The sequence below is a fragment of the Cornus florida genome, unplaced genomic scaffold (genome assembly GCF_030987335.1).
Source record: "Cornus florida cultivar Cherokee Brave unplaced genomic scaffold, ASM3098733v1 CherokeeBrave_3.0.0_Hap2_Chr06, whole genome shotgun sequence".
In the NCBI taxonomy this organism is placed as follows: domain Eukaryota; kingdom Viridiplantae; phylum Streptophyta; class Magnoliopsida; order Cornales; family Cornaceae; genus Cornus; species Cornus florida.
The window spans coordinates 15,528,707-15,544,211 of record NW_026775576.1 but is presented as its reverse complement, the minus strand read 5'-3'; the positions used below and the strand labels follow the sequence as shown (position 1 = coordinate 15,544,211).

At 39.3% G+C, this 15,505-nt stretch overlaps 1 protein-coding gene across 6 annotated transcripts in view; it reads left to right on the top strand.

Annotated features, from left to right (window-relative positions):
• Nucleotides 1-15,505, top strand: part of LOC132311122 (DNA mismatch repair protein MSH5) — a 93,561-nt gene that overhangs the window by 26,460 nt on the left and 51,596 nt on the right. For all 6 annotated transcript variants that reach the window (XR_009482855.1, XM_059808861.1, XM_059808858.1 and 3 more), the window contains 4 exons: nucleotides 14,727-14,881; nucleotides 15,021-15,122; nucleotides 15,191-15,218; nucleotides 15,420-15,451. Coding sequence is in view for 5 of the 6 variants with exons in the window: in XM_059808861.1 (XP_059664844.1) it covers nucleotides 14,727-14,881; nucleotides 15,021-15,122; nucleotides 15,191-15,218; nucleotides 15,420-15,451 (317 nt within the window). In the remaining variant the exon portion in view is untranslated. The remainder of the gene's footprint in view (nucleotides 1-14,726; nucleotides 14,882-15,020; nucleotides 15,123-15,190; nucleotides 15,219-15,419; nucleotides 15,452-15,505) is intronic.

The window sequence follows — 15,505 nt, the reverse complement described above, 5'->3', positions numbered from 1 at the left end:
TTATCAAGTGCCCTCATCTCTTCCATAACTGCTGCTTTCCACTTTGTGTGATTCAAGGCCTCTTGTATAGTTCTTGGAATTGAAACACTAGAGAGATTAATGGTAAATGCTCTATAATTTGGAGACTATCTATGGTAGGACACATATTTAGCAATATGATGCATGGTACAAGAGCGAGTACCCTTCTTAAGTGCAACAGGAATATCAAGGTCATGAGAAAGGCTCTTTTCATTGCTGGTTTCATGAATTAAAGATGGATTAGAGATGGAAATACCTGTTTCATTCAAGTTGCCTTTATCCAGCGAATTTTCTTGGCAAGTAGTAGGTTGGTGCTCTTTATTTTGATCCTTCCTTCTTCGAGAGTAAACATGGAGCTCAGATTGAGGTTGGATTTGAAGTGGTTCTCCCTTTGAAGTATAGTCTATAATGTTTAACTCAATAGGCTTCGGAGAGATTGAAATAGTGGGTTAAGTAGGTTCAGTAGGTAAGGTAGAGTTTGGTGAAACAATCGGCAATGGTAAAGAGCCCAACACTTCCCAAAAATGGTCTTCCCTCTCATTACTCTCCCCTGAAGAGTATTTTTGGTGAAATAGGGTTGAGTCTCAAAAAAGGTCACATCTTTACTCAGAAAGAATTTTTTAGAGGTAAGGTTATAACATTTATACCCTTTCTATTTAGGAGAGTACCCAACAAAAACGCGCTTTTCAACCCTAGGATCAAGTTTTGAACGGTCCCGTGTATGAACGTGTACAAAATTAGTGCATCCAAACACTTTAAGAGGTAATGAGGTGAAGACCCTAATATGGGGAAAAACTGACAGCAAGCTCTTTAGGGGTGTCCCAAATTTCAACACCTTAGTTGGCATTCTGTTGATCAAGTATGAAGCTGTAAGAACAGCCTCACCCCATAGATATTTAGGAACCCCCATAGTGAACATTATTGCCCTAGCAACCTCAAGTAAATGGCGGTTTTTTCTCTCGGCTATCCCGTTTTGCTGTGGGGTATTAAAGGAAGTGGACTGATGGAAAATACCTTTTTCTTTCAAAAAATCACCAAGAATAGAGTTAAAGAATTCTATTCCGTTGACGGTTCTAAATACTTGAATCTGGGTTTGAAACTTGTTTTCAAGCATGGCATAGAACTCTTTAAACACTCTCACAGCTTCAGATTTTTCTCTCAAAAGACATACCCAATGCACTCTAGTATGGTCATCAATGAAAGTGATGAACCAGCCAGTTCCAGTCACATTAGTAACCCGAGAAGGCCCCTATACATCACTATGAATCAAATAAAATGGTTTGGATGCTTGATATAAATGAGAAGGATAAGAAACACAATGATGCTTTGATAATCGACAAAATTCACATTGAAATAACAAAGGATTTAAATTTTTGAACAGGGATGGAAACAAATGTTTTAAGTAAGAGATATTGGGATGTCCTAACCTATAGTGCCATTACATTATTTGGCTTTTAACAGAATTAGAAATATCACTACTACTTGCAGCTTGAGCTTGTCCACTCTTGAATATTTCATTATCAAAATAATAGAGTCCATCAACCATCCTAGCACTGCCAATCATCTTCCCCGAATATAGGTCTTGAAATTCACAGTGAGAATCAAGAAATTTGATAACACAGTTAGAATCCTTGGTGAGTTTACTAACTGATAAAAGATTGCATGAAAGGTTAGGCACATGGAGGACAGATTTTAAAACAAGGTTTTTTAAGACAACTATAAACCTTTTCCTGCAACTGGAGACAAACTACCATCAGCAATATGTATTTTTAAGTGACCAGAACTTGGAAAATATGTACTAAACAAATGTGATAAACTAGTCATATGATCAGATGTACCAGAATCAATGATCCAAGGTGCCGGATTTAAAGAACTAGTGAGAGCACTTAAAAAGTTACCTTTTTCGGCAAGAGAACCTGAGGAGACATTTGAAACCTGAGTTTGGTTCAGCAGTTTGGAGAGATGATCAAGCTGCTCCTTATTGAATGGAGATGTCTCGGTTTCAGTAGCAGCCTGCATTCCACGCCCATTCTTGTCTCCAAATCTGCCTACCTTCCAATTTGCTGGTTTTCCATATAGTTTCCGGCATGTTTCTCACGTGTGCCTTTGTTTGTTACAGAAATCACAGCAGATCTTGGTTTTCTCTTCAATCTTCTGCTGTTGGTGATTTTTTGGTTTTGGATTAACTGCAGCTGCTACCATTTTAGTGGCTGTTACATTAAATGCAGAGTTCTCACTATGAGTGCAGAGTGCTAGAGGATTTCTTTCCCATCATCACCAACCTGAGCCTTTCTTCCCTCCTAACTTCCGAGAAGACTTCTCTAGTGGTGGGCAGTGGCTCTTTGCCTAGAATACGTCCTCTCACTTCGTCTAACTCAGCATTGAGTCCATCCAAAAATTCAAACACATGGTCCTTCTCAACTTTTTTCTCGAACTGGCACTATCACTTGCACACTTCCATTCAAAATCATAAAAGAGGTCAAGTTCTTGCCACAGACCTTGTAATATGTTGTAATACTATGTAACAGTCTTATCTCCTTGTCTTGTTTCCCAGATCCTTGTTTTAATTTCATAAACTTGTGCGGAATTGCCTAAGTCTGAGTATGTCTCACTCACTTCGTCCCATAATTCTTTGGTAGTGGAGAGATACATAAATGTTTGGCGTATCTCTGATTCCATGGAGTTCACTAGCCATGACATAATCATGGAATTTTTTGCATCCCTAACGGCATATGCTGGATCATCTTCCTTTGGTGTTTGCTTTGCACCAGTTAGATAACCAATCTTCCCCCGCCCTCGGACGAACAACTTTACGGATTGAACCACTGTAGAAAATTCTGTCCATTCAGTTGATGAGTGGTAATTTGGGGGATTGGGTTGTCACCTGAACCGGATGAAGTGATCTGGGATTTCCGAGCATTTGAAGAATCGACCGAAACTTCCTCAGTGGAGATTCCAGACATCGCGGATTTAACCAAAGAAATCGTCTAAAAAAGACGAAGAAAAATAGAAGAATAAGTCTTCTATAATTCTGGTTATAAACGACCAGAATTAACGATGAATGTTTGCTGATTTTATTGGATAATCAGCAGAACGATGGAGTAATTTACCGTCCTAGTGAGGGCGGCTCTAATGCCATGAACTCAAAGGTGAAAAAGAATAAATTCTGATATTCTCTTTTTATATCATATATGTTAGTTTACAGGCCTATATATATAGAAGTGTTTACAAATTCTAAGGAAAAGATTTATACAGATCATAATTCCTATAATATAGGAACTACTTATGCAAAATTTAAAAAATTCAACTATCAAACTGTGGATAATTCCTAAAAATCCTCCCTAACTAATTTCCTAACAATTCAGCCTAGATCTTTCCACAAATATAAACCGCCGACGACTGGGAGGATGGTAACACCTATAACCTTTTTGAGAGTGAGAATAACCTAAAAACACACTTCATAGCCTTAGGCTCAAGCTTTGTACGAGTTGCCCCAACTGCTGAACAAAGCACACACACCCGAAGACTCGCGGAAGAATTAAAAAAAGAGATGAATTGGGATGTAAGATTGAGAGTGGGGCTGCAAAGTTAAAAACCCTGGAAGGAGTTCTATTAATGATGTAGACAGCTGTAAGAACTGCATCTCCCCAAAATGACTGGGGAACATTCTTGCCAATGCAGATTGCTTTGGCTAAGTCAAGGATGTGGCGATTCTTTCTCTCAGAACAACCATTCTGTTGAGGGGTTTTAACATTAAACATCTGATGTTCAATCCTAAATTATGTACATAACTGCTGTACCTCCCCATAAGTGTACTCTGTACCTTGGTCAGATCTGAATTTCTTAATGGTAGAACCATATTGAGTCTGAACCATTGTCATAAAATTTTTAAAAATGGTGTACACCTTATTTTTGGTTCATAAGATAAACCCATGTAACACGACTATGATCATCAATGAACAACACAAAATATCGAAATCCAAGGCTAGAAGTAACTAGTCAAGGACCTCACACATTTGAATGAATAAGATCAAAAGGTGTTAAAGCAGATTTATTACTACTAGTAGGATAATTGGAATGAACATGTTTACCCAGGTGACATGTCTTACAGGATAAATCTGAGACTGCCACGTTACAAAATAAGGAAGGAAACAAATGTTTTAAATAACTGAAAGAAATATGTCCTAAATGCATGTGCCAATGTATAAGCTGAGCTTTATTAGATGAAACGAAATTAGATAATGAAACTGAATGTGCTTGAGGTGACAAAGGAGCATCCAACACGTATAGGCTATCCACTTCACGCCCATTGCCAATTGTCCGTTTTGACATCAGATCCTGAAAAATACAGTGAGAGGGAAAGAATGTTACACTACAATTTAATTTTTTAGTAACACTACTAACGAAAATAAGATTTGTGGTCAACTGTGGAACATGAAGTGTATCTGATAAAGTTACCATTCCCAACAATAGAAGATGGAAAGCCATCCGCAAGGCATACCGTGCGATGGTCAGAGCAGATACTATAGGATTTGAAGAATGAGGACATACCAGTCATATTGTCTAAAGCACCATAATCAATGATCCACGGTGTCAAAGATGTAGATACGCTATGTGCAGATGCAATAGTACTTGAGTGGGCATAAGTGGAGGTTGGCTGAGATGATGCCTCCATTTGATTGAGGAATTGTTTTAACTTGTCAAAATCAGCTGGAATCAAGCTAACTATGGCAGAAGATGTAGAGGCAGAGTTGTCAGGAGTTTATAACGAGACTGGTTGTGTAACAGAATGTGCAGAGGATCGAGGCTGTTATTTCTGTTGCGGTGGGCATCTACGTAGTGCATAACAACGAGATTTGATGTGGCCAATTTTTCCAAAAGGGTCACATCTCCCACGTTGTCATCCCAGAGGAGGACCGGTTGTAGAACTCTGAACTGACTGGGGTGGTGCAATTCCTGAAACGTTAGGAACCCGAACTGTCATAGGAGAACGATCAACAGAAGTAACACCTAATGGATGAGTTCGACGGCTCTCATCTGACAACACATAGGAGTATGCATCCTCAAGAGTAGGGAATGAAGATAAGCCTAATAAATGAACACGAGCATACTTAAACTCGTCGTTCAATCCGGTAAGAAACTGAAACATTCGATTCTTCTCCATAATCCTTGCATATAAAATTGAATCATCTGGATCCTTCCAAGAGTGGAAGGAATCATAATATGACATCTCTTCCCAAATAGCACGAAGCTTGGCGATGTAACCTGAAACTGTCAAGTTACCCTGATAAATCCTGGTGATGTCTTGCCCTAACTGGAAAATCCGTGCATTATTCTGCCACTGAGAATAAGTGCATTGAATGGAATCCCAAATCTGCTTAGCAGTCTTCATAAACATATAGCCAACATCTATGTTTGGCTGTATCGAATTGACTAGCCAAGACATAACCATAGCGTTATCTGTAAACCACCGTGGATATGCCTTCTCTGACTCAGCTGGCTCTTTCTCAAAACCAGTAATATAACCAATCTTGCCTTTGCCACCAATGGACATCTTGGCAGACTGTGCCCAAATCAAATAGTTGGAGCCATCCAACTTCATTGTGGTGATTTGAAGTCTTGGATTTTTTGATGAGTTGGTGAGAAAAATGGCACCACCACCCACAGAACTTGAGCCAAGAGAATTAACAGTCGAGGACCCTAAATCTGGTATAATCTGTCACACGACAATAAACAACTCCAAAAACACCACAAATTCTGTTAATAAATCAAAGGGTCTCCTTAGACCATAAACAATAACAATGTCTCCTCAGACCATTCCCGAAAAGTCCAAATACAGACTTTTTTAAGGAGTGTTGCCCATTTACATGTAGTAGGACAACCTCCTTTTTAATATCCGAAACCTCTTTGCAGACTCAAACTTTTTTACACAAGCCTTTCTAGGTGTTGGAGACTAACTATCCCAATTTACCCAACCTAGAAGAGTAAAACAGAAATTGTAAAACTTAAAAAATACCTATTTTCAATCACAAAACAACAACATAGAAAAACATGTGTAGGCAACGTCACACGATGTCACAAATAACCTAAGATGGCTGTTGCACAAGTATCAAGGCTACTAAAAGGTGTGGAAAGGTGTTAGCTCTGATACCAAGAAGAAATATAAAAAGAAGAAAAATGAGAGAATTGTATAAAGACTTAAATGAGATGTATCACTCATTCACAACTCTAGTATTTATAGATAAAAAAGAGCACATGCTCATATTACAAGAAAGGGAATAAAATAAAATCTAAATCAAATCATAACATATTCTATGGCATATTTTATAGCATAATTAAATCTCTACTAATACGGTAAGATTTTTCCATAAATCGTGGCTATCATATATGCTAACAATCTCAAAGCCAGAACCTTAGCAATAATTTATAAATACACCCCACCAAACTAATAGGTCTAAAGTGATGGGTAGCGTGGAGCCTGATAAATACTGTACACCAAGGCCTAACTTTGAGATTTTTTTGGGGGGGTATTTTGGTATATTTTTCACTTGTTATGTTGCCCTAGTGTGATGGTATTTATTTCATTTTGAACTTTATGTATCGTCTGTCGTTTTTCTGAATATAGTGAAAGCCCTGTAACTCAAGGACGTAGCCCTAATTCTTGGGTGAACCACGCTAAATCTATGTGTTCTTGCATGTGTTTGATATGTTTTTCTATTTAATTTTTTTTTTTTTTTTGATAAGTAATTATTCATTAAAAAAAGCGTTCAAAAGGGGAACGCGTCCCATGTACAAAAACAAAACAGGAACCTATGGACCCAATGAGTCCAAGAAATCAACAGCATCGTCAGAAGAAGAGCAGTGTCTCCCCTTCACCCAACGAAAAATGGAGCGAATGATATGAAGTTTCAAAGTCGCCGTAGACGCCTCCTTTCCTTCAAAAAATCTGTTATATCTCTCTCTCCATATGCACCACCATACCCAATGTGGAACGGTCCTCCAATAATCATGAGTATGACCCCCCACATAACATCCCCTCCAAGCTTTAATGATGCCCCTTGTGGACCGGGGCATCACCTAAGAAATGCCCAGTAATCCGAAGATAAGATTCCAACAATTGTGCGCCATAAGGCAGTGTAAGAGTAGATGATCTGTAGACTCACCATCGTTTTTGCATAGGCAGCACCGGTTGACAATGATAATGCCTCTCTTCCTCAGGTTATCCAATGTCAAGATCTTACCCCAAACGGCAGTCCAAACAAAGAATGCCACTCTAAGGGGAGCCTCAGAGTGCCAAATAGTCTTCCAAGGGAAATCAAAACCAGCAAAGTTGGAAAGACACAAAAACATGGATCGGACATCGAATCCTCTATGGGAAGAGGGAACTTACAGAAGAACATCATCACCTATGCCACCTACCTCTTGTTGGTACAACATATCCAGAAGAGCGCTAACCTCATCCATCTCCCAATCCTGAAAAGAACGCCTAAAGAGCACATCCCATGTAATCCCACTGCTATCAAGCTGATATCAATCAACTACAAAGGCATGTCTATCATTAGTGATTCTAAAAAGTCTGGGAAAAGAGCAAGACAACGGCTGGTCTCCGCACCATAGATCCTCCCAGAACCGGACACATCTACCATCCCGAACTTTGAATCTGATATGAGAGGAGAAGACATCCCAACCTTTCCGAATAAATTTCCACACGCCAACTCCTCCTGCATTAGAGACTAAGCAAGAAGACCACCCAACTCTCTCTTCCCCATAACGACATGAGTTTTTCTGTTTAATTTTCTCAAGAAAAAATCCTTAATTTTAGTCGCTCCCCTTTCTTTGGAATGAGAGCAATGAACATAGAGTTCAGACTTCTCTCAAAACGCCCCTGGGAATGAAAAACATAAAAAAATTGTGGTCCAAAGGATAAGTTAAAATCTTTTGATGTGACTTTTGTAAAAGATCGTGTATTAAATTTTTAAATGGTACAAGTGGTAGGTTTTTTGAAGAAAATAGTAGTTATATGTATGTGTATGTATATAATGCATATGTAAAGGGAGAAAGAACCGTATCATGGGGGGCCTCATTGAAAGGGGAGATCACTGGAGATATGGTTATGAAGGAAGACACCAGCCGAAGATCAGTTCAAGAATCATGCCCTGCCGGATCTCTGCACCAGATTTGGGGTTTTGGTCCTACCAAAAAGGGCTTCCAACCGATCATGGTTTTTGGCGAAGAGATCGACAAGTTTGTAGGATGGCAAGGTGTTGACGATGCTCGTTTGGCCGGCGAGGAATCAATGGTGTTCGTTTGGCCGGCGAGGAATCAACTATGCTATCTTGTGATACTGGAAAGGGTTTGGTCAGTGAGACACCTGCGAGGTTTGGTCGGCGAGATGACAAAGAGATGCGGGTTTGTGGGTTTCCCAGCTTAGTGGTTATTTGGTTAGACTAAAGGAAACCCTAGATTGTATACTTTTAATGTTACTGAAATGTTGAGTTCATCAGAACATTTGTTAAGGTATAAATGATAACTTGCACGGACTTTGTTGGATTCTTTTCAGGTGTCTGAAAAGGTAAGCAATAAACAGAAGTATTAGGCATGAAACATGAAGCTAGCACCCAAAATCTAGATGAATCTATTTGATAAATGTTTGGTGATGTACTTGGGTTTTAGAGAGTGCAATCAGCTGATCTGTATATATTTTAATGACACAGCTATCGACTTTAGTTCTCTCATAACTATTATTCATTTCAATATGGATGAAGCAAAAGTGACTTGATTAGATAATTTACTAAAGATTTCACGCATGATTATAGTAGAAATATATAAAAAGAAGAGAAAGGAGAGAATTGCGTAAAGGCTTGAATGATAAATATTACTCATTCACAGCTCTAGTATTTATAGATAAAATGAGCACATGCTCATATTACAAGAAAGGAAACTAAATCAAATCAAAATCAAATCACAACTTATTCTAAAGCACATTCTATGGCATATTCTATAGCATAGTCAAATCTCTGCTATTATGGTATACCGTAAATCGTGGTATCGTATATGCTAACACATCCCCTCAAGTTGGTGCGTGGATATCTGAAACGCCCAATTTGGACAATGCATTCTCAAACACAATCTTGCTGACGCCCTTTGTAAGAATGCTTGCAAGCTGCTGAGAGCTTGTGACAAATGGAGTGCAAATTTGACCAGAGATGATCTTCTCTCGAATGAAGTGACGGTTCACCTCTATATGCTTAGTCCTGTCATGCCGAACGGGATTTGCTGCTATGCTAATGGTAGACTTGTTGTTGCAGTAGAGTGAGAATGGAAGCGACACTGGAAGGCACAAGTCTGTCATCAAGGTTCTCAGCTAAAACAACTCACCTACCCCAGGAGCCATAGCCCTATACTCTACCTCTGCACTTGATCGAGAGACAACATCCTGCTTCTTACTGCGCCAAGTAACCAAGTTACCACCAATAGTGGTATAATAACCTGAAGTAGACCTCCTATCTGAAATTTATCCTGCATAATCAGCATTTGTCCAAGCCTCAACACGTAAGTGACCATGATTGGCAAAAAAAATACCACGGCCTGGACACCCTTTTAAGTAGCGAAGGATCCAAATAGCTGCATCAACGTGAGGGGCACGAGGAGAGTGCATGAATTGACTCATAACACCTACGGCATAAGCAATGTCAGGTCGAGTCATGGATAAATAGATGAGCTTCCCCACAAGTCGTTGATATTGACCAATATCTGACAACAAGTCCCCCTCAGAATCAGCCAACCAATGATTCTGCTCAATTGGAGTATCAGCAGGACGAGCGCCAAGCTGACCAGAAGCAGAAAGCAAGTCAAGAACAAACTTGCGTTGAGAGATGAAAATGCCAGTCTTGGAACGAGCCACCTCAATGCCCAAGAAGTACCGTAGGGGGCCAAGATCCTTAATCTCAAACTGACGGCCAAGATAGCTCTTAACCTCATCAATTCCGGTAGTATCATCACCGGTAAGAACAATGTCATCAACATACACAATGAGGGCAACTGTCTTACCGCCTGAATGACGTAAAAACAAGGTATGATTAGCTACACTTTGATGGAAACCAAACTTGAGCATAGCAGTGCCAAAGCGATCAGATTAAGCTCGAGGAGACTGCTTGAGGCCATACAGAGAACGACGAAGACGACATACCATACCAGAATGAGCAGGAGAACGAAAGCCCGGAGGAGGAACCACGTACACCTCCTCCTGCAAATCACTATTGAGAAAGGCATTCTTGACATCTGACTGAAATAGAGGCCAAGATCGAATTGTAGCAATGGAAAATAATACACGGATGGTATTCATCTTGGCAACAGGGGCAAAAGTCTTCTAATAATCTATGCCATAAGTCTGAGCATAACCCTTGGCAACCAATCGGGCCTTATAACGAGCAACTTACCCATCTGGATTATGCTTAATTGTAAACACCCAACGACAACCCACAGCCTTTTGTCCAATAGGAAGCGGAACCATGTCCCAAGTCTGATTTTTCTCAAGTGCTTGTAGTTCTTCTGTCATAGCATCACGCCATTGAGGTTGTGCTAGTACATCTACAACACTAGAAGGAATAGGAACCGAGACAATAGAAACAAGAAAACTCCGATAGGAAGGTGAGAGAGCATAATCAAAAACAAAATTAGAAATAAGGTAATTACAAGAACGTTTACCCTTTCGAAGAGCAATGGGGCTCTCATCAAGTGAAACAATAGCTTAAGAAGGCGGAGCTGGTGCCGAAGGAATAGGGCTGTCGATCGTGGGAGTAGAAGCTTGTACTTGTTGTCTCCGACTATAAACCTATGAAAAGAGAACAATTCCCCCTGCTGGAGGGGTATCACGAGGAGGAATCATAGAAGAAGAAACAGGTAATGGTAAAGGAGTTGAAGATGGAAGAAGGTGATCATCCATTATAGTCAATGGGAACCATTCACTCTGGGAACCAACTGAACCACTATAGTATGGTGTATGCTCAAAGAAAGAAACATCCATGGATATAAACCGCCGACGACTGGGAGGATGGTAACACCTATAATCTTTTTGAGAGTGAGAATAGCCCAAAAACACACACTTCAAAGCCTTGGGGTCAAGCTTTGTACGAGTCTGCCCCAACTGCTGAACAAAGCACACACACCCGAAGACTCGTGGAGGAATCAACAAAAGAGATGAATTAGGATGTAAGATTGAGAGTGGGGCTGCAAAGTTAAGAATCCTAGAAGGAGTCCTATTAATGATGTAAACAGCGGTAAGAACTGCATCTCCCCAAAATGACTGGGGAACATTCATGCCAATGCAGATTGCTCTGGCTAAGTCAAAGATGTGGTGATTCTTTCTCTCAGAACGACCATTCTGTTGAGGAGTTTTAACATTAGCCATCTGATGCTTAATCTCAAATTCTGTACATAACCGTTGTACCTCCCCATAAGTGTACTCTGTACCCTGGTCAGATCGGAATTTTTTAATGGTACGACCATATTGAGTCTGAACCATTGTCATAAAATTTTTAAAAATGGTGTATACCTCATTTTTGGTTTTCATAAGATAAACCCAAGTAACACGACTATGATCATCAATGAACAACACGAAATATCAAAATCCAAGACTAGAAGTAACTGGGTAAGGACCCCACACATCTGAATGAACAAGATCAAAAGGTGTTAAAGTAGATTTATTACTACTAGCAGGATAATTGGAACGAACATGTTTAGCCATATGATATGTTTCATAGGATAAATCTGACATTGCTGCGTTACAAAATAAGGAAGGAAATAAATGTTTCAAATAACCAAAAGAAATATGTCCGAAATGCATGTGCTAACGCATAAGCTAGGCTTTATTAGATGAAACAATATTAGAAAATAAAGCTGAATGTGTTTGAGGTGACAAAGGAGCACCCAACAGGTATAAACTGTCCACTTCACGCCCACTGCCAATCGTCCGTTTCGACACCAGATTTTGAAAAATACAATGAGAGGGAAAGAACGTTACACTACAATTTAATTTTTTGGTAACGCTACTAACAAAAATAAGATTTGTAGTCAACTTTGGAACATGAAGTGTATTTGGCAAAGTTAATGAAGGAGTAATTGATATGTGACCTTTCCCAGCAATGGAAGATGGAGAGCCATCCGCAAGGCGGACCTTGCATTGGCCAGAGCAGATACTATAAGATTGGAAGAGTGAGGACATACCAGTCATGTTGTCTGAAGCACCAGAATCAATGATCCATGGTGTTGAAGATGTAGATACGCTATGTGTAGACGCAATAGTACCTGAGTGGGCATAAGTGGAGGTTGGCTGAGATGATGCCTCCATTTGGTTGAAGAATTGCTTGAACTTGTCCAAATCAGCTTGAGTCAAGGTAACTGTGGCAGAAGATGTAGAGGCAGGGTTGTCAGGAGTTGACAGCGAGACTGGTTGTGTAATAGAATGTGCAGAGGATCGAGGCTGTTGTTTCTATTGCGGTGGATGTCCATGTAGAGTATAACAACGAGATTTGATGTGACCAATTTTTCTGCAATGGTCACACTGTCCACGTTGTCCCAGAGGAGGACCGGTGGTAGTACTCTAAACTGACTGGGATGGTGAAGTTCCAGAAAGGTTGGGAACCCGAACTGTCATAGAAGAACGATCAACAGAAGCAACACCTAATGGATGAGTCCGGCGGCTCTCATCTGACAACACATAGGAGTATGCATCCTCAAGAGTAGGGAATGAAGATAAGCCCAATAAATGAACACGAGCATGCTTAAACTCGTCGTTCAACCCGGTAAGAAACTGAAACACTTGATTCTTCTCCAGAATTTCTGCATATAAAACTGCATCATCTGGATCCTTCCAAGAGTGGAAGGAATCATAATATGACATCTCCTCCCAAATAGCACGAAGCTTGGCGATGTAACCTGAAATTGTCAAGTCACCCTGAGAAATCCTGGTGATATCTCGCCCCAGCTGGAAAATTCGTGCATTATTCTGCTTCTGAGAATAAGTGCGTTGAACTGAATCCCAAATTTGCTTAGCAGTCTTCATAAGCATATAGCCAACAGCTATGTTTGGTTGCATCGAATTGACTAGCCAAGACATAACCATAGCGTTATTTACAAACCACTGTGGATATGCCTTCTCTGACTCAGCTGGTTCTTTCTCAGAACCAGTAATATAGCCAATCTTGCCTTTGCCACCAATGAATATGTTGGCAGACTATGCCCAAATCAAATAGTTGGAACCATCCAACTTCACTGTGGTAATTTGAAGTCCTGGATTTTCTGATGAGTTGGAGGGAAAAATGGCACCACCACCCACAGAACGTGAGCCAAGAGAATTAACAGTCGAGGACCTTGAATCTGCCATAATTTGTCACACGATAATAAAAACTCCAAAAACACCACAAATTCTGTTAATAAATCAAAGTGTCTCCTTAGACCATAAACAATAACAATGTCTCCTCAGACCATTCCCGAAAAATCCAAATACATACGTTTTTTAAGGAGCGTTGCCCGCTTACATATGGCTAGACAACCTCCTTTTTAATATCCGGAACCTCTTTGCAGACTTTTTTTTTTTTTTTACCCAAGCCCTTCTAAGTGTTGGAAACCAACTATCCCAATTTACCCAACCCAAGAAGAGTGAAAAAGAAATTGTAAAACTTAAAAATACTTGTTTTCGATCACAAAACAGCAATATAGAAAAACATGTGTAGGCAACGTCACACGATGTCACAAACAGCCTAAGGTAGCTGTCGCACAAGTAGCAAGGCTGCTGAAAGGTGTGGAAAGGAGTTGGCTCTGATACCAAGTAGAAATATATAAAAAGAAGAGAAAGGAGAGAATTGCGTAAAGGCTTGAATGATCTATATTACTCATTCACAGCTCTAGTATTTATAGATAAAATGAGTACATCTCATATTACAAGAAAGGAAACTAAATCAAATCAAAATCAAATCACAACTTATTCTAAAGCATATTCTATGGCATATTCTATAGCATAGTCAAATCTCTGCTATTATGGTAAGTCATACCATAAATCGTGGTATCATATATGCTAACATATGCATAGTCAAATCTCTGCTATTATGGTATACCATAAATGGTGGTATCATATATGCTAACAATTATTTTACGTGAACTAGAATTATAGGTGACTTATCAATGAATCTTTACAAAACTTTTCATAATTAATTTTACTTTATTTGATGAAATGCTTGACTGCAAGCAAGCTTCAAAAAAAAAAAAAAAAAGAAAAAGGAAAAAGAATGGGGGGTAATGGTTTTCTACATCCGGCATTAATTTATAGAAATTCTCATGTGCAATATCCTCATCATCTTCCTGAGAATGATAGTGATTTTGTGTCGTTAAATATGACTTCTTTTTTTTCTTTCTGATTTTTTGTTTAAATTTGAGTTCAAAACACCAAACAAGTCTGGGTTGAGGGTCCAACATACCTTCATACTGAAAAATTCCCCTTTGCTGTCTTTACCTGAGGAAATAGTCACTAATGTAGAAACGTTAGACTCTTGTGTTTTGTGCATGTTTATTTCTTTACCTTTCCCCCCTTATTTTTATGATGTGATTGAACCAAAACTTCCAACATTTTAAATTACTGTCTTTCAAAGCAGGATATATTCGTTTATAATAATATCTATTTATAGCATATTTTACTCTCTTATCAACTGCAGTTGAGTTCTATGATGGACATTGAAAGTGACGTGCAAGTTCGTGCAAGCGGGGGGCTATTGGCCATATTAGAGAACGAAAGAATTGTGGATACTGTTGAACAAAAGGAAAGTGGGAATGCATCAATCACAATTGATTCTGTCATGGAGATTTCACTGTATCTTCTTCTATGTCATTTCCCATTTAAAGTGTTCATTTTTTTCCCTGTATTTATACTCGTTTTACCTCTTATGTTTTTTCTTTTCAACGGAAACCTGAAACTACATTATGATAATGCCTTTACAACCAGTATCTAGAAACAAGTTTCTAAAAGTTGATGCAACAGCTCATGAGGCATTGCAAATATTCCAAACAGACAAACATCCAAGCCATATGGGCATTGGCAGAGCAAAAGAAGGGTAATGCTGAAACGCACTCATGATGTTTTTGTTTATCATAGATGTTAGCTAATTTTATTGAACTGCAGGTTCTCTGTGTTTGGGATGATGAATAAGGTATTTAAAGGCCAAATACTTTTATTTTTTTTTCTTAGTTGGTACTCACACACACACCTCCACTGGGGCTTGAACCCCTGACTTCCCTTTGGGAAGTAGGGACCTGGTACCGCTAGGCCATGGGCCTGTTGGTAAAGGCCAAACACTTTTTGATGCTGCTGTAACATTTGAATTGGACTAAATTATTTGTACTTATTTCAGTGTGTAACCCCAATGGGTAGACGTCTCTTGAGGTAAATTCGGATTGAGAAATTTACATTGGCACTACTTCCAACCCACTGACCAAG